This window comes from Cydia splendana, chromosome 3 (assembly GCF_910591565.1).
Source record: "Cydia splendana chromosome 3, ilCydSple1.2, whole genome shotgun sequence".
Lineage (NCBI taxonomy): Eukaryota > Metazoa > Arthropoda > Insecta > Lepidoptera > Tortricidae > Cydia > Cydia splendana.
Window position 1 is genome coordinate 24910519 of NC_085962.1, and position 23582 is coordinate 24934100.

Consider the following 23582-nt stretch of genomic DNA (forward strand, 5'->3'; position numbering starts at 1 on the left):
GTATTTTTTTTTTAGCTGCCCATACTCAACTTACTGGGAGAAATTGGCCTCCAAAGTACTGAAAAGTGACAAAACGCTCTAAATTCTGTAGAGTTTTGTTCAAGCAAATTGCTAGATAATTACTGGTTTAAATATAATATATGTTGGAGAACATGAAAAAATAATGGACACGTGTTTTGCTATTTCGGCTCAAATTCTTATTGTACAAAAAAAACATACTTCAAAGTTTCATAATTCTCATCCTTTCACTCGAACTTCACATTGGTTATTTTATTCGTTTTTTTTTTATCATGAAAACTAAAAACTTCCCGGTAGTGAAGAATGTTGTCATGGTTGTTAACCGGTTTGGACATTAAGTCCTAGCATATTTTGAAACAGCAAAGATCCTAAAAGTGTACATTTGAAATATTTGAATACCCTGTTAGGCGCGCCGCGCGGTATCATGGTGAACGCGGAGCTGCAGGCGCGCGGCAACGCGTTGGCGGCGCCGCGCCGGGCGAGCGACGTGAACACACGGTAAAGAAGCTCTACCATGAGTTCCGTGAATGACAGTCGATATCGTGAAAGTTAAGGAAAATGTATGGAGTAATTGTACAGCGCCTCTACCGGTTACTTAAAGAACTAAAAATTTCAATTGGTACCATGAGTTAAGATGAAGTTATAAACGTTTTTACGCGAGTTTTCCATACTTGCCTAACTTCACACCTAAAACGCTCTCTTTCTAATTATATAATGAAAACTGAGACAGAATTATTCTGCGTAAATACTTTACGCGAGTAAACGTGACAGATGTTATCGAAAAATACGTGCGTTTCCAACGTGACATTTCTGTCAACTTGTAAACACAACAAATACGCAGATTTTTCACGAGTATTCATGCAATTTTCAACGTAATATGTATACATTTACAACAGTACGTGAACTTAAAGCAAAACTTTAAGGGATAAATCAATTAGTAGCTCGATAAAAGGCTGATTTAGTACAAAGGTAATGAGTTATACTTGACATCATATATTCCTATTTCTACTGCTACATTTGCGAAGATCACATTGCTTACGAGCAGTTTTTGGTTTTAGGCAAGAACCAACATTTCCATGAAAATCCGGATGGCATCATGTATGCATGCGTATGCATGTAGAAGTTACATAATAAGAATTAAGGCTCATTACAAGGAGCGGTACGATATGTTGCTGCTTTTGTTGCTGGGTGCACATAACACATAACACATAGTAAGAATACCGCAAGACCTATTATAATATGTACGCAAGAATTCCTACGTATTTTATTAAGTATTATCATCTTAAATAAAATAAAACATACAAATATTCTGTGAGTTTATTTATTTTTCTTTACTAAGTAATTAAGTATAGTTTATTTTCCGATGTTCAAATTCTTGTGTTTGGTACCTAGGTAATCGTTTTTCACGTCAATTTGGTAACAGGAAATATAAATCTTTCTTCAAAAACTTTTGGTGGTGGTTTAGAATCTGAAAATTTAAATAAGGTTTAAACACATTTATTGCCAAAAACCCGCTGCGTGGGTTCATGTTGTATTGGAAATGGGGCGCTTGGCACTGAAATATACTCGAGATCATTTACTATAAAATTAAGATCGCTATTAAGGTCATACGTAGGGTCTGTGCGGAAAGAGAAGAGTCGTAGGTATAATGTATGGGCTCCCCTACATTTCACAACTCTTTCCGCACACTCTATTTGATAATGGTACTTAGCAGTAGGAGACGGCCGCTGGTATGATGCGGACTGAAGCGGACCATAATATAACACATACCTGTTCAATTATGCCATTCGTACCTTTAGAATAGTTGTTGCGTTCACTGTGGCAACACTTTGTCACAGTTAAAATTCAAACATTTAAAAAAAAAAACTGTTGCTCTGTCATACAGTTGACAGAGCCAGTGTGTCAAAAACCTACCACCAGTTCACATCTACTCTCGTTGCTCTCGTTTATTTTCGCACTTTATTCAAAGCACTACTACCATTTAGGACATTAATTCATTAGTATCAGTGTTGTGTACCGGAGGAAGCCGAACTCATCCGTGGAAGGGAAAATCAGAGGTCTAAGTTGGGCGACTGCAGGTAACGATTTTACGCTTCCTCTAGCTTGCGACAGAAAGCCAGAATCACCACCAGCGGTCTTCAACGGTGACCAACGATTTGGCTCCCACAGTCTCCGGATCAAAGGTAACTTCGTCTACACATATACACACTTTAGTTTTAACTTTCATACTATTTATCTCGACTTATCCCAACTTTCTTGCTCCATCGGCCCTAAATTTCACCTTACTTTCGCCCCTTTTTTCGTTAAATACAGTCCACCTTCGCTATCGAACATTTTGGCCTTCGATCCGCATATTTTGATAAAGTACCTATGGTTTGTCGTTTCTCGTTTTGGTACTCATAGTTGCTTAGTCGAAATTGTGTTGTCATCTTTTACATTCAAAATTTAGGGTAGACTTAATAAAAAGTTCGAGGGTAAGCAAGAAAGTTGGTCGTGTAGTGGTGCTTTAATAAAATCATTCGGTCATTTATTTAATTGCGCTGGCAACATTTTTCATAATTGTCAAGTGTCAACTGTCAGCTGTCTGTCATTGAACTCATTGAAGTTGTGGAAAGTGAATTGCAGTTTGTTTTGAACATTTTTTGTGTAATTACTGCAATTTTTGTGTAGTTTTGTGTTTATTAATATGGGAGGTGGTGATAAGTCTGGCGAGAAAGATGATGCTGGTGTAGACACGGTGATGATTGCTCGTGATTATCAGGTAATGAGAATAGAGTATTTGCAAATGTTGTCGGATGCTGAATTAGCTTTGTGTGACGAGAGTGAATTGTGTACAATTGCGAAAAACTTTCATGAAGCTCAAATAAAGCTTTTAAGTACTGCTCCGCGAAGCGAGCACCGCGAGATTTGTTCCCATACCGCGATGTTCGACTCGAAGGTTAGGGCAGTGAGATCGCGTTTGCAGAATAGGAAGCAGGCTTTTGCTGCGGCTTCCGGGGTGTCGGGGACGCCGCAGCCGGTCTTGCCGAAGTTGCCGAAGTTACAAATTAAAGCTTTCGATGGGAAAATTGAAAGCTGGGTAACGTTCATACAGTTGTTCAATTCTTTAGTAGATAAGCGAACAGACATTGCCCCTGTTGAAAAATTACACTATTTACTGTCGAGTGTGCAGAATGAGGCCTATGACCTTATAAAAAATTATCCTGTCACCGATGACAATTATAAGGTAGCATATGAGGCGCTGTACAAGCAATATAATAAAATTAGATTAATTGCTACAACTTATTATGACAAGCTTGTTCAGTGTGAACCTGTGAAGGCATCCCGGGCTAGTGACTTACAGCGGGTTCATCGGGTTTTCACTGAAAATCTGTCCATTTTGAAAGGTTTCGACTTGCCGGATAAGAATTTCTTACTCATTCAATTACTGTGGTCAAAGCTGGATAGGGGCACGAAGGAGCAGTTTGAATTAGAGCATAACTCAGATGATATCCCGGAGTTCAGTAAATTGCATGATTTTGTTGAAAAAAGATACCGGGCGCTAGATGCTGCAGGGTCAACAGGCTTTGTTGCTAGTACTCCTCAGCCTAGTAGTAGTAAGTCTTCTAGTAAGCCAAAGATGGCCTTGGTGGTCACTGCTCCAACGTGTGTAGTCTGTAAGCAGGCTCATAGCCTTGTATCTTGTCCAACTTTTCTAAAATATGACCCCGCTGATCGGTTTAAATGTGTAAAAGAAAATAAGTTGTGTATTCTATGTTTGTCGGGGTCTCATTCTGTCAAGTCCTGCAAGTCAAAGCAGCGGTGTGAGCAGTGTCGTTTCTCCCACCATACGCTGTTACATTTCAATAATGCAAATGTGCCTGCCTCCCCGGCTGTGGATGTAAATAGCTCGAAGCATCCGTCTGACACATCTAATCCGCTGGTAATGGTGGCAAGTAATGTTGCGGCCTCTTCTTTGTTTGCAACTGCCAAGGTTTTGGTGAAGAATGCCCATGGCGGCTTGGTAGAGGTAAGGGCTTTGCTCGACTGTGCCAGTGCTTGCAATTTTGTAAGCGAGGCATGTGCAAAGAAGCTTGGTCTCCGGGCAGAATATGGAAAGCATGTCGTGACTGGTATTGGTGAAGTGGTGTCCAAGCCCGGTGGCACATTGTCATGTACCGTCTCGTCCAGGCTTGGAAATTCTGATACCGCTATTTCAGTAGAGGCTTATTTGTTGCCAAAAATTTGTCCGGAAATGCCAACGGATCATGTTGATGTCTCATCATGGCGCCATATCAGGGGCTTAGAGTTGGCTGACCCTCATTGGCACATTCCAGGACCTGTTGACTTGCTCCTGAACGTTAACATTCTCGCTTCTTCGTTGCGCCCTGGGTTAACCCATGGGGCCCCTGGCCAGGCGACTGCCCTCAACACCATTTTCGGGTGGATTTTGATGGGTGACGCAGGCGACTGTGCTACGGACATTTGTCGTCCTCGGTTCCGTGGTAACAATTGTCAACTGGTCGTGGGCAGGTTATCGATTGACGACTCTATTAAGAGGTTTTGGGAGTTGGAAGATGTCAGCTCTCCGAACACCGTCATTTTGTCGAAGGAGGATCAGCTGTGCGAAGAATATTTTCTCGCTAACTTTCGTCGCACAGAAGAAGGTAGATTTGTCGTTCCTCTACCTTTCGCTGACCATTCCAATAAACCCACCTTTTCGGGCTCTCGAGCCATCGCTCTCAAGAGATTTTCGTCGCTGGAGCGGAAGTTACTGAGTAACTCCGACTTCTATAGAAACTATGTAGCCTTTATGAAGGACTACGAAAGCTGTCGCCACCTTGAGGAGTGTGACCCTCCGGGGGTGGATGTGGGGAAGTTCTTCTACATTCCCCACCATGGAGTATTGAGGCCCTCGTCAACCAGTACTCCTCTCCGGGTCGTTTTTGACGCCAGTGCCAAGGACAGCCGAGGCATCTCGCTAAATGATGCGCTACTGCCAGGCCAGAAGCTGCAAAACAACATTTTCCACTTGCTCCTTCGTTTTCGGTGGCATAATGTTGTATTCACGGCCGACGTCAAGCAAATGTATAGACAAATTTTAGTGTCCCCGGAAGATGCTGAATATCAGCGTATCCTGTGGCGTCCGTCTGTCAATGAGCCTGTCCGGGACTATCGGCTGCTGACCGTTACTTACGGCGTTTCGTCCGCTCCTTACCAAGCTCTCCGCACCATTGCCCAGTTGGCGAGGGAATCGAGGGAAGAATATCCTTCTGGTTCAGCAGTTTTAGACCGCGACATCTATGTCGACGACGTGGTATCTGGAGCGCATTCTGTCGAACAAGCACGGAAGCTTCGTTCGGAGTTGTCGACGATATTAGCTTCTGGCGGTTTCCATTTGCGGAAGTGGACGTCGAACCACCAGGAGTTCTTCGACGGTGTCCCCTCCTCAGACTTGTATTCTGAGGACTTTCGGGAGTTCAACTCCATTGGGGACATCTCTCTAAAAATTCTTGGCCTCTCGTGGTTACCTCAGGCGGACGACTTCACCTTTCAAGTCGCTGTCGAAGATCGTCGGTGCACTAAACGTACCATCCTCTCAGAGATTGCTCGGATCTTTGACCCTCTGGGCCTGCTCTCACCTGTGACATTCTTCGCGAAGTACCTCATGCAGCTGCTGTGGGTCTCAGGTGTCTCATGGGACGACGACGCGCCAGAGAACCTTGCATCCGAATGGCGAGAGTACAAAGCGCAGCTGCCCTCTCTGAAGTCTGTGTCGGTCCCGCGTCGTATGGTCAAGGACTTCGTTTCGCTCGAAGTTCACGGGTTCTGCGATGCCTGCGAGGGTTTTGCGCGGTGGTTTACGTCCGAACGACAGGCGAGGACGGAACGCAGTACGTCCAGTTGGTCTGTGGTAAATCGAGAGTGGCACCCCTGCGTAAGTTGTCGATACCGCGTCTGGAGTTGCTGGCCGCGGTACTGCTTGCAGACCTGGTGGAGTCGGTCGCAACAGCTCTGGAGCCTCTCCACAAAATCGATAAGGTACAGGCGTGGTCTGACTCTAGCGTTGCGTTGACTTGGATAAAGTCTTGCCCTTCAAAGTGGAAAACTTTCGTGGCTAACCGCGTGAGCCACATTCAGGAAATTATTCCTCCCGATTGTTGGCGACACGTGAGGACTGGCGACAACCCAGCCGACTGTGGGTCGCGGGGGCTCTTGCCGGACGACCTGGTCCACCATAGTAACTGGTGGAAGGGTCCATCTTGGCTCGTGCTGGACAAGCCTGACTGGCCTAAGTCAACGTTGTTAGTCGACGTGGATGTTCTACATGAAGAGCGTAAGGTGACAGTCCTCACTGTCTCAGTGCAGGAGACGTGGACAGACAACCTTATGACTAAGTTCTCGGCACTGACGACACTCCAACGTGTCCTTGCCTATTGTTTTCGTTTCGTGCACAACGTGAGAAATCGAAAGACGCCCAACAACTTGTTGGACGGCCCTTTAACACCCCTGGAGATTAAACAGGCGCTCATGTTCCTCGTGCGTTCTGTTCAACAACACCACTTTGCTTCGGAGATCGAGAAAGTGAAAAACAATCTTTTGAACTCTCTCCCGAAGGCATTTAAGAAATTGTCTCCATTCCTCGATGACGCGGGTCTCTTGAGGGTGGGCGGACGCCTGACGCGAGCTTCTCTCGAATTCGATGTTAAACATCCCCTGTTGCTACCTCGCGATGATCGTCTTACCTCCCTCTTGATCGACGAGTACCATAAGCGTTTCATGCACCCAGGCGTCCAAACGCTTCATAATTTGCTGGCGCAGCATTTCTGGATACTGTCCCCAAAGCGAGCTATCCACGCAGTCACGTCAAAATGCATGAAATGCTTCCGTGTTCGACCACTCGGTGCTCCTGCGCCGTTCATGGGCGACTTGCCGTCTTATCGGGTAGCCCAGCTCAAAGCGTTCTTGAGTGCTGCTGTCGACTTCGGTGGACCTTTTGACATAGCTCTGGGTCGCGGGCGAGGCAATAAGACCTACAAGGGTTACATTTGCGTTTTCGTGTGCACCTCGACGAAGGCTGTACACACGGAGCTCGTCACTGAGCTGTCCTCAGACGCGTTTCTCGCCGCGCTTCGCCGCTTCGTCGCGCGTCGTGGTCGGTGTAATCGGTTGGTGTCCGACCAGGGGAAGAATTTTGTCGGTGCGAGCAATATTCTGCAACGTCTCGTAGGAGATGCTGCTACGCATAGCGAGATTAAATTCGAGTTTAATCCGCCAGGCAGCCCTCACTTCTCAGGTCTCGCTGAGGCCGGTATCAAGGCTGTCAAAACACATTTAGCTCGAGTCATCGGTAGCCAGAGGTTGACGTACGAGGAGTTCCTAACAATCTTGACTCAGGTTGAGGCTCTTCTTAATTCAAGACCCCTGACTCCTCTTAGTACCGATCCTAATGACTTATCGGCCCTCACTCCGGGCCATTTTCTCACGACGGAGCCCTTATCTGTCGTACCCGAGGAAGATCTCTCGGATGTTCGGCTGGGCCCACTTCAACGGTGGAAGTTGCTGCAGAAAATGCACCAAGACTTTTGGACCAAGTGGTCAAAAGAATACATGCATACTCTGCAGCAGCGAATGAAGTGGCACGACAAACAAACCGACGTCCAAATCGGTACTCTCGTGCTCGTAGTCAACGAGCAGACAGGGCCCATGAAGTGGCCTCTGGGTCGCATTGTCGACACTCATCCCGGGTCCGACGGGATTTGTCGTGTGGTGACGGTGCGCACAGCTACCGGACTGTACAAACGACCCGTGGTCAAGCTGTGCCCCTTACCCGTTTAATCGCTCTTCGAGCGCTACCATTGTGTCGTCTATTTTTGTATAGTCTTAGTATTATTTTTTCTAAGTTTACTTCTATCGTCTTTGTTTTCGTCTAGTCAAAATACTAGTGTATTTTGGTGGGCGGAATGTTCAATTATGCCATTCGTACCTTTAGAATAGTTGTTGCGTTCACTGTGGCAACACTTTGTCACAGTTAAAATTCAAACATTAAAAAAAAATAAACTGTTGCTCTGTCATACAGTTGACAGAGCCAGTGTGTCAAAAACCTACCACCAGTTCACATCTACTCTCGTTGCTCTCGTTTATTTTCGCACTTTATTCAAAGCACTACTACCATTTAGGACATTAATTCATTAGTATCAGTGTTGTGTACCGGAGGAAGCCGAACTCATCCGTGGAAGGGAAAATCAGAGGTCTAAGTTGGGCGACTGCAGGTAACGATTTTACGCTTCCTCTAGCTTGCGACAGAAAGCCAGAATCACCACCAGCGGTCTTCAACGGTGACCAACGATTTGGCTCCCACAGTCTCCGGATCAAAGGTAACTTCGTCTACACATATACACACTTTAGTTTTAACTTTCATACTATTTATCTCGACTTATCCCAACTTTCTTGCTCCATCGGCCCTAAATTTCACCTTACTTTCGCCCCTTTTTTCGTTAAATACAGTCCACCTTCGCTATCGAACAATACCTATTTTAGTATTTTAAGATTTCTTCTCATGTGTTGAAGCGGTTAGGGCTGGGTGGTCAAGGAAAACACCCAGTTGCTTACAAATAAATAATTTATTATTAAAAAAAAACTATCCAATTTTGCCGAGCGAGGGCCGTGGTAAAGGTCCGTTATGATTTTTAAAAAAATGGCCGTCTGGTTCCGTGGCATGGACGGTACTCCCCTGTCGCGCTAGCTGGTCGTGTCGCTGGACCGCTCCGGGTTGGTGGGGAACAGTGGGAAGGTGCCGTGACCCGCTGGTGCTGGAATGGACGGAGGCCTCTGCGTCCTGGGGTACTCTGCGGCCGGCCGGGAGCAAAATACCGCGCCGCCGCCCAGGTTCTGAATCCGGAACTTGCACCCTGGAATTTATTATGTCCATCCTTAAGCACACGTATAAAATAGCCGCTCAGATTGAACCCCATTGATGTCGCTAAGCTAGGCGGTAGGGAGCAGAAAGCAGCTGGTGGGTGTTCATTATCAGAACGGAGTTACAGCAGGTGCAAAACAAAGAGGCAAGAATATAAATTGGAATACCGTTAAAAATACTAAAATATATCTAATAGTTTGGAGTACTAAGCTCTATTAATCGAAACTACAAGATGATTTAGCGGAATTTAAGGTTGGGCCAAATGTATGGGCAGCCATTTTGTAACGGGACTTTACAGTTACGCCGTAGCGGTTAACAAGCGATGACTCGGCGGATAAAAGAAATTGCAAGACTCTAAGCATGAAATGAGATACAATTAGCACTATTTTAAGCATATTAGCACTATAAGCCAGCACACTCTTAAATCTAATAACGTTTCAACACTTACCCTTTACTCGGGGTGCAAGACGGAACTTAATTACGTTTTGATTTATGCAATAGCATAATTACTTATGTTATTTTCTTACTTTTACCGATTTAAACTTTTTCTCAATATAACAATTAAAATTTTAAATAAAACGAGGACCGGCCGGCGCGTGTAGGGTCACGGCGCGAGGCTCGTGAACGCAGCCGGCACGGCCGTTCTCTAAGACGAATGGAAGCAGAGTGGGGCGCTGAGTGATGCAGTGTTGCCAGGGCTCTGGAGTCATAAGTTACGTTTCGTTTCCCTAAAAGTCACGTTTTTGCTGCCCAAGTCACATTTTTATATTATTGTAGGTAAATCGATTTTGTTAGAAGAAATTCAGAAAATAATACATTTCACAAAAAATCTACTAACCTTATATATGATTTTTTAGGGTTCCGTTCCTCAAAAAAATAAAACGGAACCCTTATAGGATCACTCGTGCGTCTGTCTGTCTGTCTGTCCGTCTGTCACAGCCTATTTTGACGGAAACTACTGGACCAATTAAGTTGAAATTTGGTATTACACATATGTAAATTAGTGACCCAAAGACGGACATGTAAGTCATGTAACGTAAACAAATGAATTTTAAGCATGGGGGCTACTTTTGGGGGATCAATGAGAAAGTTAAAAAATAAAGTTTTTCCATAACCTAAGCAAATTAGAAAAATCTGCGGAAATAATTCGTGTAGTTTTGAAAATTGGTACAGGTATACCTTATGGTGTCCAGATAAACATACTGAAAGCCCTTGAGGGTAGGGGGTGTGCTGAGGGTGCAGGGGGGTTGAAGGTACCTTTTTCATATTTTTGCTCATATCTCGAATATCTAAGATACCAATAGCATTATAATTACTTCAGACAAAAGTTTTATCATAAAATTTCCTACAAATTTGGTTATGTTTATTTTTAGAGTAAAACGATCAATACTTTAGGAGCTTCAGGCTGTTAAAGTTAAATAAGAGATAAAAAATAGACGATTTAAGAAAACTTCGTTTTTACGTAATTGTTCATCATAAATAAAAAAATTAGTTTAGAGTAAGCAAGCTAAGCGACCTGTCGATAAAATATAAAAAAAACCGGCCAAGAGAATGTCGGGCCATGCTCAGTGTAGGGTTCCGTAGTTACCCGTCTGTCAAAATAGACTATTTGCAAAAACTCAAAAACAGCTATATCGATTAGGTTCGCTATATTTTTCCTTGAACGTGGACGCATTCATTGGAAACATACGGTCTTAGAGTTAGCCGAAGTAAACCGAGTATTTAAAGTGCCCATTTAGCGGGCAAACAACATCTGAAATTAAGAGCCCAGGCCGCCTCCCGGTGACCATGGTCAAACGTAGACAAAGACCTCAAACTATTCCAGATGTCAAAAGAGACAACCCAAAACAGAGTAGCTTGGCGCAGAAGAGTGAGGAGGCCCGACCCCAAATAAAGGGAACAGGGAAAGAAAAAGATATTTTTCCTTGAAAGTCTTTACTATGCTATGTTTTTATGTTTTTTTTTTTCATATTTTTTGGACCCATGGTTCAAAAGTTAGGGGAACTAAAGGGGAAAACAAAACTTTTTTTCTTTCAGATCGATTATTTCCGAAAATATTAAGTTGATCAAAAAATGGTTCGTGAAGACCCGTATTCGTTTTAAAAGACATATCTAACGACACCCCACACTATAGGCTGGAAGCGAAAAAAAATCATCCCCACTTTAATGTAGGGCAGCCACCATAAAAATATTTTTTTTTCTAATACACAAAATAGTTCTTTACATATAGATGACAGGAAAACATTATAAATGTGAAGTCAAGCGTGAGTCGTAGTCAATAGGTAAAAAACTATTTTGTGTATTTTATTCAAAATTTTAGACCCAGTAGTTTCGGAGATTAAGGGGGGGGGGGGAATGGTCATTTTTTGGCTATTTTCTTAAATAACTTGAACCTATATATTTTAAAATTATAAAAAAAACATGAACATATTTGGGTCACTAATTTACATATGTGTACCAAATTTCAACTTAATTGTTCCAGTAGTTTCCGAGAAAATAGGCTGTAACAGACGGACAGACAGACAGACCCACGAGTGATCCTATAAGGGTTCCGTTTTTTCCTTTTTTGAGGTACGGAACCCTAACAAAGTTTACTTACCTATCTATCGAATCGTAAACGAATTCGGATAAAACACTGTTAACTTCACAGGTAAATAAATAAAAGCGCGAAGCGTGAAATAGCCGGACCCAGTCACAGTTTACATTGTTCACCGCTCGCGCGACTGCAAGACCGTACTCAACTTGCGGTTATTCATTAAACTTAATCAAAAGAAAATAAAAAAGTATATGCGTAAATAATTTACCCCCGGATAAAAATAGCACAGTAATGTTTTTTAAGCGCTCAAAAATCTCAAAATAACTGATGCAGTGCAATGACTAGTATAGATACAGACTAAAAGAAATGAATCATTACACTAAAAAAAATTAACTACTACTATCAAACTAAATGACACCGTCATATCAAGGTAACAAGTCTCATTTTGCCACGACTATTATAATAAACATGATGGCAGGGGTGCGAAACTCCTGACTTCGGTCAAACTCGGCTCCGCTCGGCTCAGCATTGCTCCGAGCAATTATTAGGGTTGGCACCACTTGACTTCCTTTTGCGTGCACGACCACAGATAAGATAATCACTTGATTTTTGACAACCCTAAATAGCCGAAAGGGATAGTGCCATATATTAGAAAGGGACAGCATGATTCGACCCTGAACCGCTGTCAAAATTCGTTTTTGTAGGAAGTTTCCTTTCTGTACGGTAGTACTATTAATTATTCTGTGATGATGGTGGATGTAACGTCAAGGTGTCAGTGCAAGTGTCAACTTGGGTTCCTAAATAATACGAATTGCAGAACTAAACTTGTCCAAAATTCGACTAACTTCAAAAGTCACAAAAATTGCCTCAAGATCGTAAGTCACGCACATGTCACACGAGAAGGCGAAAAGTCACGAAAAATGTGACTTTTGTGACCATCTGGCAACACTGGAGTGATGGCCGGTCGTATAAGTAGGGCAAATCTGCTGACAACGTTGTTCGGCCGAAAGTACACTCGCGCACAGAAACGTTACGTTCATTTCGTAAATTAATGTATTGATTTGGTTAAATCTACATTCTAAGCCTATGATTACAGTTCTTATTTATTTATTATTTTTAAGTGTTAGTTGAGTTTAAGATTATGTTTAGTTCAATTACCTACATATAGTAACGTGCAACGTTACAGTGTGTACTATTTTCATCATAGGTAATAAATATGTAGCCAAAAGTAGCCTGTATAATCGCGCCATATACTTTGCTTCCTATTTTTTAACACGCAAAGTTATAATTTTAACTCGTTAATTAATGATGTTTACGTAATTAAGTAATTATCATATTTTGCAAATTTTTTCTTGAATACAATATATTTTATTTTATACATTGTTTACTAAATATTGATGTGTTTATTATTTTCGTAACTATGGTTTCGTAACAACGTCAAATCTTAAAAAATTGTAGAATGAAGGTTGAGTCAGTAACAAAGTGACAAAATTGGTCTTAGATCATTTAATAACTGGAGTGGTCATTGAGTGCTTACTGTTAGGATTAGGGTTCCAAGCAGGAAAAAAAAAAGCTTGTTTTAACACCAAATAATGTTTCTTAATCTCAAGCAAGACTACATAGTAATATCGTCTCATACAAGAAGAAAGAACAACTACATTTATTTTATATTGACAACCGAATAAATCAAATATCATAGGGCCCGATTCGGATTTTGAAATAGACATCTATTAGATATCTTTTAGACATCACCAGCAAGATACTCGTAGGATAACGATATATTAATAGATATTTAAGATCTAACCTGTCAAATTTGACATTGGCGTGATTCTGGAGATACTCTTGAACGATTTCCTCAGGATATGACTTAGAGATCCAATTCACATCTAATAGATATCTTACGCTATCTAACGTAAAAGTGACATTGGTTGCCCGAATTGCGCTGCAAAAGATATCTAAACTATAACGTATCTAGAATGGATCTAGTACGTGTCGTCTCTTGTGAATATCTTGAAGTTCGAATACCGCAGATAGTCTATATTCTTTATTTTTTTTTGTTGACGTTATTACTCACCCCTCTGCCGAAAAACTTGGACAATTGTGCAAACTTTTGTATGGACTGACATGGCTATTTGTACGTTACGTACAAATCATGTAGAAATAGCAATACATTTGACGTCCCCTCCCCCGCAAAAATCGGGAGACTGTTTTGTAAAGAAAATGACAGCGATGACATCTCCTTTCTAAATGCTCTAAGTGGCGGGTAGAGGTAAAGGAATACAATCTCCATGTAATTCATTAATGAAAAAGTCTCCGTCAAAAACCTTAAGAGGGAAGTATACTATAGTCGCACCGATAAAAGTCTGCAGCGGATTTGATAGCCCACGCAGCTTAAGTGTTATACGTCATAATTTCATAGAAGTTTGACGTTTAAAATGACACCTGCACTGCGTGGGCTATCAAAATCGCTGCAGACTTTTTACGGTCTGACTATACGTAATCGTCCATACAAAAAGAGAAAACGTTTTTAATTCCACTTCTAAATACGAGAAACTTCCATTATCCATGATTTTTAGTACGGTATTGATACAATGAAAAACTAGGTTCATGGGTTTTCTTTTTTTCGCTACTCTGGAGAGATTTAGAAAAAATATAATAGCTGACAGTGTGCGCAATTTTTGCAAATATTCTCCCATAGAGGAGTTTTCTCATAAAGTCATAAAGGATTCTCCTTACCTCTACCCTCCATATTCACGGCTACCATCAGTATATGTAACATTACTTTCTGTGCATCTCACTTGCACTAATATGCGAGAGCGAGATGCATAGATAGTAAATAAATTACGTAGACGTGAGAAAATGTGTCAATTTTGTTATTTAGTTCTTTAAGTGAGTCCTAGAGGCGCTGTATAAAACTGCGATATAACTCTTGCTCTGTTTTTTAGTATACTTAGAAAGGGACAGCATCGTTTGGAGTGGAGTGAAGTTAGGTACATAAGACCGTAAAGAAACGTAAAACGTGACTCACGGCACGTTTATTCACTGAAAGTAAGTGAAAAATACTCTGCCAACTGATGGTAGAGGCACTGAAGTGAAGCGCGTGAAACAATGACAAGTATGAAATTTTGAAGTGTGTTTTTTTTTTTGTAAAATATGAATTTGTGCCGAAATAGCAAAACACCTGTCCATTATTTTTTCATGTTCTCCAACATATATTTAAACCAGTAATTAACTAGCAATTTGCTTGAACAAAACTCTTTACAGAAGTTAGAGCGTTTTGTCACTTTTCAGTACTTTGCAGGCCGATTTCTCCCAGTAAGTTGAGTATGGGCAGCTAAAAAAAAATACGTGTCTGTTATTTTAGACTACTCTATAACACATATAAAAATAAATCAAATCGGAGCTGACCAGTTAGGTACCCTTCCTTGTTCGACGAAATATTAAAGTGTAAAAATTAACTTATTAAATTAATTAAATTATCCACTTTTAAATTTATTCTAAACTTAATGGCATCATTCGCAGACGTTTCTGCTTGTTAAAAATTAAGTAAGTATGAGTAGCATAGCACATCGTAACTGGTGAATTTCCAATATGACTTGGAACTCCGGTAGCCGTTTAACAATTGTAACGCTCTTACGGTAGATGTCGCTAGGGTCCTCTAGACCCACATGGTAGAAAGATTTGCTGGCTATGGATGAGGTATTGATGGCTCAGATGGCAGAGCGCTGGAGTATCGATCCAGAGGCCGTGAGCTCAAGTCTCACCCATGACAGTATTTTTCTAATCTATTAAGTATTAAGCATAGTTTGCAGATGTTTTTGCTTGGTAAAAAGTAAATTAGATTAAAAATTAAATATCACTAAATTCACATAGCTCATAATAAGCATAATATGTACAATGTCTTTTCAGTTTTACCTAACGCGCAAAATATGTTACGAATTTTGATTTATACGATGACTCGATAAATTCGCAGATTTGAAACATCACGTGACATCTCTAATTCTTAAGAGCCCCAACGTGCACACTAGCGCCACAGCGAAATAATCGTGATTATTTAAATTTAACTATATATTGAAAAAACGGGGCCGCTACGTACTGTATTGTGTATTTAAGTAGGTACCTTTTGAATACATCAAACTAGTTTTTATGTTGCTGGTTTCGTCGATCTAGGAACTCAAAACAAAAACGGCCGTTTTAACTTTGGACGCATAGATTGACGAATAATTACGATTATTTAGCTGTGGCGCTAGTTGCACGTTGATGGGCTCTTAATATAATAAAAATAAAAATAAAAATACTTTATTTTGTGCTTCATAGATGGTATTTATACTATACATAATTATGATCCTTTATTTTAATTAATACAATACAATACAATAAGGCAACATACGATTTGGCGGTGTGTAGTGTTCTAGTGTTTGATGGCGATGAGTTCAATATTAATGATGATAATATTGATTTGTGTTAAGGTGCAGTGGGTTCAGTTTATGAAAATCATAATTTATTTGCCAAAAAATATTACTAACAATTTTGAGTCCTTTCTCAAGTAACTTCATCGATTCGAAACCTGATTATAAATTTCGCTCGTAAGAAAAAAAAACACGAACATAGGTCTAAAACGCACCATCAAAAATTAGTACCTTTAATATTTTTGCACAAAAGCTATTTAAGTACTTACATGAAAATTGCTTCTAAAAGGCGTAATGTTATGTTTGGTCGAACTCATCGATCACTTTTTTGTGTTAAAAATAAAATAACAAATTCAATAACAATGAAAGCCGCTCAGTGTTCAGCGAGCTGCGTTCGCAGAAGGACCTGGGTGCGTAGACAAGGTGCCAATGGTTCACGCTCCGTAGCGTAGGTAGCGTATAGTTATCTCTCTCCCCTAATAGTGGAACAGAGACAGTTGCGTTTTGTTCACTGTGGAGGTTAACTATTGGCATCTTGTCTACGCACCCTGAACTCACTGCAACTTAAGGTGGAAATCGAATGAATTAAAACCATCTGTCACGCCGAAACAGCTTATAGTTCAGCAATCAAAAGCAAATAGTTTTTTTCCTACGATTGAAAATCAAAGAAATATATTAGCCACATTGGCCTTGCTTACCTATAGTGGAATTTGTTGGTGATATAATGTAAGCGCAGATAATAAACTAGGATATTAAATGATCATTATAACCCGTATTTTAGTGTCGGATATGATGGTGCAATACATGGATGGATGGATGGATGGATGTATTGGACCATCATATCCGGCACTAAAATACGGGTGCTAATGATATTTAATCTCCTAGTTTATTATCTGCGCTTACAATCACCTATCAGTAAATATTATCACACTGATGCCTTTTCAGATATGGCTAAAAAACAGATAACGGTAATTTTTTTTAAATTTATTAATTTAGCATTTAAAGTATTTTTCTACATTATAAACTAGTAAGTATGTCGTTTTTAAATAAAAATACATCAAAATGATTCTTATTATGTAGATTTGCTCTAACTTCCAATAAACCGAATTTCCTCTTTTGTGTCGGAGTGCCGGATTGGGGAGATTGTATGTAGACTGTTCGTGTTTGCAGATTTTGAAGGAGAGCCAGCGGTCCGAGTGAGCGCCACTTTAGCGGCCGGCGCGGACGCATCACGCTACAGTGCTGCTATGGATCCACTCGGAGTGAGGGTGAGCTTTTCCTCTTACTATCGTGATTGTTCTCACTGATGGTCTCATCGGAAGATCAGCGCTGAAAGTCGCCAGCAACATGCCGCGATGAGGCTATTTCGTGGCACTTTATTTTTCCTGATTGTTTCTTACCTGATTAACCTGATATATGTTGTCATGAGTAGGTATCGTTTGTGTGTTACGAATAAAAATATTTCTATTTCTTTTGGCGGACTTATTATTTGCGTCGGGATCTCTTTTTAAATGACATTATAAATGTTTTTCTCTAATTATTCAAAGACTGGTTGCATCGATTTGAAGAAGTACTATTGTTTTTATTTGAAAGGTTTTGTCATAGTTTGTTCGTCCTATATTCATCAAGGCAGGATTTCATGATGGGATCCTGGAGAAATCGAGGGAACATTTCCAGTACTGTTTATCCTAACTCGTATAAGTATTTGCCCCTAGAAATCATCTTCGTTAAAGCAACTACTAATGACCATAAAATGGTGTTGCTTTAAATTGTTTTGTGAAATCGGTTCTTTGTTAAAAGTTATTATTTATTTTAATGGATCAGCGAAAATAGTATCGACATTCTATAATTCCAGGTATCCGACAGGGAAGTGTCTGGCGGTGGTCTGGAGAAGGAATGCCACCTCGTGATGGGTGCCGACGTGTTGTCACAACCAGAGGTGTTGAGCGCGTTGGCCGCGGCAAGCGTTGCATTCTTACTGCTCGAGGAACAAGTGGAATTGATTAACAACTGTGACAGTTCGTTGGCGGACAATGGTTTGTCGCTGGTATGTTTTACAAGCCCCTATTTAACTTGCCCTGTTTTATAGGTGGGTAAATTCTAGGTATCCGGTAGACCCCACCATCAATTAAATCAGACTCTGGTAAAATAAACGTTTTTCGGATTTTTAACATGATTTTACCCAAAAAAAAAAGAAATTAAAAAAGGCGGCCATTTTTTTACAATTTAGACTACGAAATCATATGAAGGAACCTTTCGGATTAGAACATTATTTCCGTCCGCGTTCGCGTTCCGCGGTCCGCCCCGGGTGTCACCCATTTAGGGGTGACACCCGACCTTGAACATCAGTAGTGCCACCTATAAAAATTCGTAAAATGAAAGCGATGGAGTAAATCCTTAGCTATTTAACATAAATTACAATTACTCTTTTTAAATATATTTTACAACTTTGATTGAATTTTGGGGTGACACCCACAATTTCCGCACCGGGTGCCACCCATGCTAGCTACGCCACTGCATATACATACTATTATATTGACACAGGTATCACGTGCCCGCGCCGGTTCACGCGAGTACGTCCTCCTCCGGCGCACCTCGCCTGTACCCTCCACGAGAATCATACTCGAAGCACGAGACGACCACTTCCAATGGGTGGACCAACTAAAGGACGCCATGAAGCGCATCCAAACCGAACACCTACGTGTGTATGTGTGGTCTCGAGAACACGGCTCCGGAGTACTTGGCTTGGGGACATGCTTGAGACGTGAGCCTGGAGGGGACAGGATACGCTTCTACTACATACCTGGAGCGCAGCATGTGTTCAACCCTGACGCGCAAGCGTATAAGGCGCAGGTGGAGAAGGATTTGACCTTCAACGTGCTGAAGGACGGCGTTTGGGGAACATTCCGCCATCTGCCGCTGGATGATGTTGCTGGCGCTCGCAAGCAGGTGACATTTCTTTTAAATACCTCAATTATTGACATACGTAATTAATTTTATATACCCTGTTCATGTATATGTCGTAGTCAGATCGTATAATCCGCCGTATTACATTACGGCTAGCCGTTATCAAAAACAGGGGCGTTTTGAAATGCGGCGGTTCGACGATTAGCCGGATTGTCATTGCGATACGTTCTTCAATAAGGCGGCCAACGTTTAGCCGCATCGTACTACTATTTTAGATTGTAGAGTGACCAGTTCTTTCGGTCGCCTACGTAACCGGAGTTTGACAATGTTTGCAATTTAATTTATTTTTACCATGGTCCCACCGCACTACATGTGTTTATTTTCCAAAACATTTCCTTCGCAACTTAAATAGACGGAGCCCCGCAAGCGGGGCTCCTATTTCTGGGCGGTTTGCCCTTCGGGCATCTGAAGCTACCTAACGAACCAAACCTACTTACCTACCTACGCTTTTTTCCCCAAAGTGTAATGTTTTCACGGACGTCTCACTAAATCAATAGGTAGGTAGGTTAGGTTCGTTAGGTAGCTTCAGATGCCCGAAGGGCAAACCGCTCAGAAATAGGAGCCCCGCGAAGCGGGGCTCCGTCTAGTTAAGTTGCGAAAGAGATGTTTTTTGAAAAGAAACATTCCGACGAACTCCAGATTTGATGGACACCCCAGCGTTTGTCAGGCAGCGCCACGGGTGTTAAAAATGGGAACTAAAAACTGTCAAAGCGGCGGCTAATGACTCGCTGTATTACATTACGGCTAGCCGTGTTGAAGAACGTATGGCGCCGAATACATTACGGCGGATTCTCATTCAGCCGCATTCAATCCGGCTAATCGTTAAACCGCCGCATTTCAAAACGCCCCTGTTTTTGAAAACGGCTAGCCGTAATGTAATACGGCGGATTATACGATCCGACTGCGACATATACACCAAGTTTATTTTACGAACACGCCATTGTGTGAAAACCGTTTTATTGTCAATGTGCGACAGATATGTCCTTTGTATATGTATGTTGAGCATCCATATGTCATATCTGCTTAGGAGCTGCATATGCTTAGGAAACTTGATGAAATTGGTTTCTCTCCCAAGTTACTAACCTTTTTTGCCAACTATCTGCGCGATCGGCAGCAATTCGTCCGACATGGTTGTTTTGTCTCGACTCCTTACCATACCCGGTCTGGCGTCAGTCAAGGCTCCATCTTGGGGCCCTTGTTTTTCGGTATCATGATTAACGATCTCAAATCGGTTCTTCGGGCGGCTCAATGTCTCTTGTATGCTGATGATTTAAAGCTAGTATACAGGATAGAGCTGATTGTGAGACGTTACAAGAGGACATCGACTTGGTGTTTCGGTGGAGTATGCAGAATAAACTTCATTTTAACCCAGTCTGTACGTGTATCTGCAGGTACAGCTGCTGGTATCTGTAAGTGTTCTGTGTGTACATTTAGCCGATCTCGTTCCGCTATACATGAGCATTATACACTAGGTTCGGAGCCGATAAATTGTGTCTTTGCCGTCAAGGATCTGGGCGTAGTGTTCGACGCACGGCTGACGTTTCACGAACATATTTTTTCTCTTGCCAAGAGTTCCTTTCAAAGGCTGGGTTTCGTAATCCGAAACCTCCGTGATTTTCATGACCCGGTGGCCATAAAAATGGTTTACAATGGTCTAGTAAGGAGTAAGCTAGAGACTTCGTCGATCATATGGAACCCCTACGAATCGACGTATGCTTTGCTGCTTGAGAAAGTTCAGAAAGCGTTTCTAAGGTTCCTTTATAAAAAAATATTCGGATTCTATCCGTACCTGTACCCGACAAAGTATCTTCTCGGCTCCCTCGGGTACAACTCCTTGGAGGTCAGACGGAATCACCAACTTTTAGTCACGGCATGCCGAGCCTTGCGTGGTGAGTCGGACTGTCCCGAAGTTGTCTCTGGTCTCGTGCGTCTGTTTGTTCCGGACGTCCCGAGGATGGCCCTCAGACCACGACAACGCGACCTATTGGCCGTGCCGCCGGCGCGCACCGTATCGCGCAGGAACTCGCCGCTGCCCCGCGCCCTCTCACTACTCAATGCGCTCCTGGCATCGTCACCTGAGTGCGACCTATTTGCTTGGCGATGGACGGCAGTGTATAGAGAATGCTTGAGATTCTGTGAGGCGATGGATGCTAGAGTCTGGCTAGCGAAAATTTGTTGACAGATATTTCGTTGATGTATCACCAATTATCTATGATTTTAAAAAAAAGCTAAAAGCCAGTTGTCAATTTGTCATTCATTCAAATTGTTTGCGGTTTATAAGGGGTTTATTTTAAATAACACTAGCAAAAAGCAGAGCTTTGTAAGGGCTCGCGGAGTTTTTCTACCTAAACCTATGTACCGGACCGCGACTTTGATCCAATCCGAGGTTTATTTCATGTTCGATCGAGTGGGTGGGTATGTAATAAGTCAGTTAAGGCCGTAACACACTATCGCACCGCACCAAGGTCGCGGTACGGTGCGATAGTGTGTTACGGCCTTTAAGAACGCAATTATAAGTGATAGCAAGAAAGACAAATACTAACCGGACCCCGGTTGCTGTCAAGTACGCCTGTTTGTTACAGCTTTTACTTTGTCCATTAAAAACGTCTCCAGACGACAAAATCAAATTGCCAATATCATCCACACGTAATATACAATTTCATAAGCGCTTATTAGATCCTACACGGTCGCCCAGTACTTTTTGTAAGGATGCCAACTGGCTTTCCTACATAATGTTGGGTCAGCGAGCCAATGTCCTTGAATTTATTTTTGCGTCCACACCACACAATTCAGGGAAAATCTATCCCGTCTGGACACCTACTGGCGGTAATCACACTGCTCCACACATAAACACACACACACAGTTCAGCATTACAGCCAAGGTTCAGCATTAGCTCTATCTTGGGTCCTGCTCTTCTAAGTGCTCGTTAAGACGTGTCAGATGACCAAAACAGCGTGTGCCTATGTTGCACCAAACCTGAGTTCCACTAGGTACTGCCAGGGTTCAGCATCAGCTTTATCTTGGGTACTACACCTAAGTGCTCATCAAGACGAGTCGGATGACCAAAACAGCGTGAGCCTATGTTGCAACAAACCTGAGTTCCACTACGTACTGCCAGGGTTCAGCATCAGCTCTATCTTGGGTACTGCTCTCCCAAGTGCTCACCGTGACGAGTCGGATGTCCAAAACAATGTGTGTCTATTTTGCATCAAACCTGAGTTCCATTATACCTAATGGAACAATGGCAGTACCCTGCCAGGGTTCAGATCCGCTCTATTTTGGTTACTGCTTTCCCAAATGCTCATCAAGACGAGTCAGATTACCAAAACAGCGTGCGCCTATGCTACACACCACCTGAGTTCCACTATGTACTGCCAGGGTTCAGCATCCGCTTTATCCTGGGTACTGCTCTCCCAATTGCTCATCAAAACGAGTCGGATGACCAACAGCGTGTGTCTATGTTGCACCAAACCCGAGCTCCACTAGGTACTGCCAGGGTTCAGCATGACCTCTACCTCTATCTTGGGAACTAACTCTCCTAAGTGCTCATCAAGATGAGTCGGATGACCAAAACATAATGTGCCTTAGTTGCACCAAACCTGAGTTCCACTAGGAACTGCCAGGGTTCTGGGTCATTTTGTTGAACTGCACGCCGTCGTTGCAATTGGCGTGCAGTCGGCGTGTAGTTCCCATACAAGTTGCAGTCGTGTGTCGGCCCTAAGTCACTGAAGTTTGTATTAATATGCTTATCTTTATTTATAATTTTAGAAGTTCCAAGCAATAGTAACACTAAAGGCGCCATTCATTAATTACGTAAGACAATTTTTGCCAGTTTTTGACCCCCTCCCTCCACTATGTAAGAAATAATCAGAATCAGAATCAGAATCAGAATCAAGCATTTTATTCGTGATAAACTTAAAACTAAGATTACATACAAGAGTATAACTAAAAACTACAAATATTAATAAAGTTGGAAAGCGTTAAAGTTTACCACGAAATGGGCTCGCCTCAGCATAATACTGACCCGAGAGCCAGCGCTGATCTTCCGGCGAGACCATTTGTGGGCCACGAACGCAGCCGTACGACACGGCCCTATCATAAGCTGAACGCAGCCTTTGCAGCAGCGACCGGCGCCATCTTGACTACTGTCTATGGCAGTAGCTGAAAATGACATTTGACATTGACAAGACAATAACAAAAATGGCCATGCCGTACAACGCGATAAAAATATATATATATATTTTTTACCTTTCATTCATATGAAAATAACTTTTATAACTACATATATCCGGTGACAACATATATACAGCAAAAGTGATAAATTCAAATACAACTTTGATACAACATAACTAAAGAGGTGAAGTTTATTTTGTCAATGTGAAAGTTCCTCAGTTGACCATGGAGATCATGCCAAGTTTACACAATTGAAAGTTTATACTGTACACTAAGGGAATTAAATTAAATAACATAAGATAGCTACATAAAGACAAAAAAGATAACCACACGCGCAATTGTAATGTGGGACGAAGCGAAGAAATAAATTACAACAAGCACTATATACATACAGAGTACAGATCAAGTACAGACGCATTGTGTGATCGTGAGGAAAGGACAGAAAAAGCAGGTATACATTATTATTGAGTTGACTATTTGTTTGTAAAACATGTAACATTTTCGGCTAAACAACAAAAAAAATAAAAAAATAAAATTATATTAAAAGCAACTCGTATCATGCCGTAATGCCTCCTGTGA

General features: G+C 41.8%; 1 protein-coding gene across 1 annotated transcript in view; it reads left to right on the forward strand.

Moving 5' to 3' along the window:
* LOC134806623 (fatty acid synthase-like) overlaps positions 1-23582 on the forward strand; it is a 56572-nt gene that overhangs the window by 16141 nt on the left and 16849 nt on the right. Inside the window, exons 10-12 of the mRNA XM_063779950.1 lie at positions 17033-17130; positions 17718-17909; positions 18407-18811. Coding sequence (XP_063636020.1) covers positions 17033-17130; positions 17718-17909; positions 18407-18811 — 695 coding nt within the window. The remainder of the gene's footprint in view (positions 1-17032; positions 17131-17717; positions 17910-18406; positions 18812-23582) is intronic.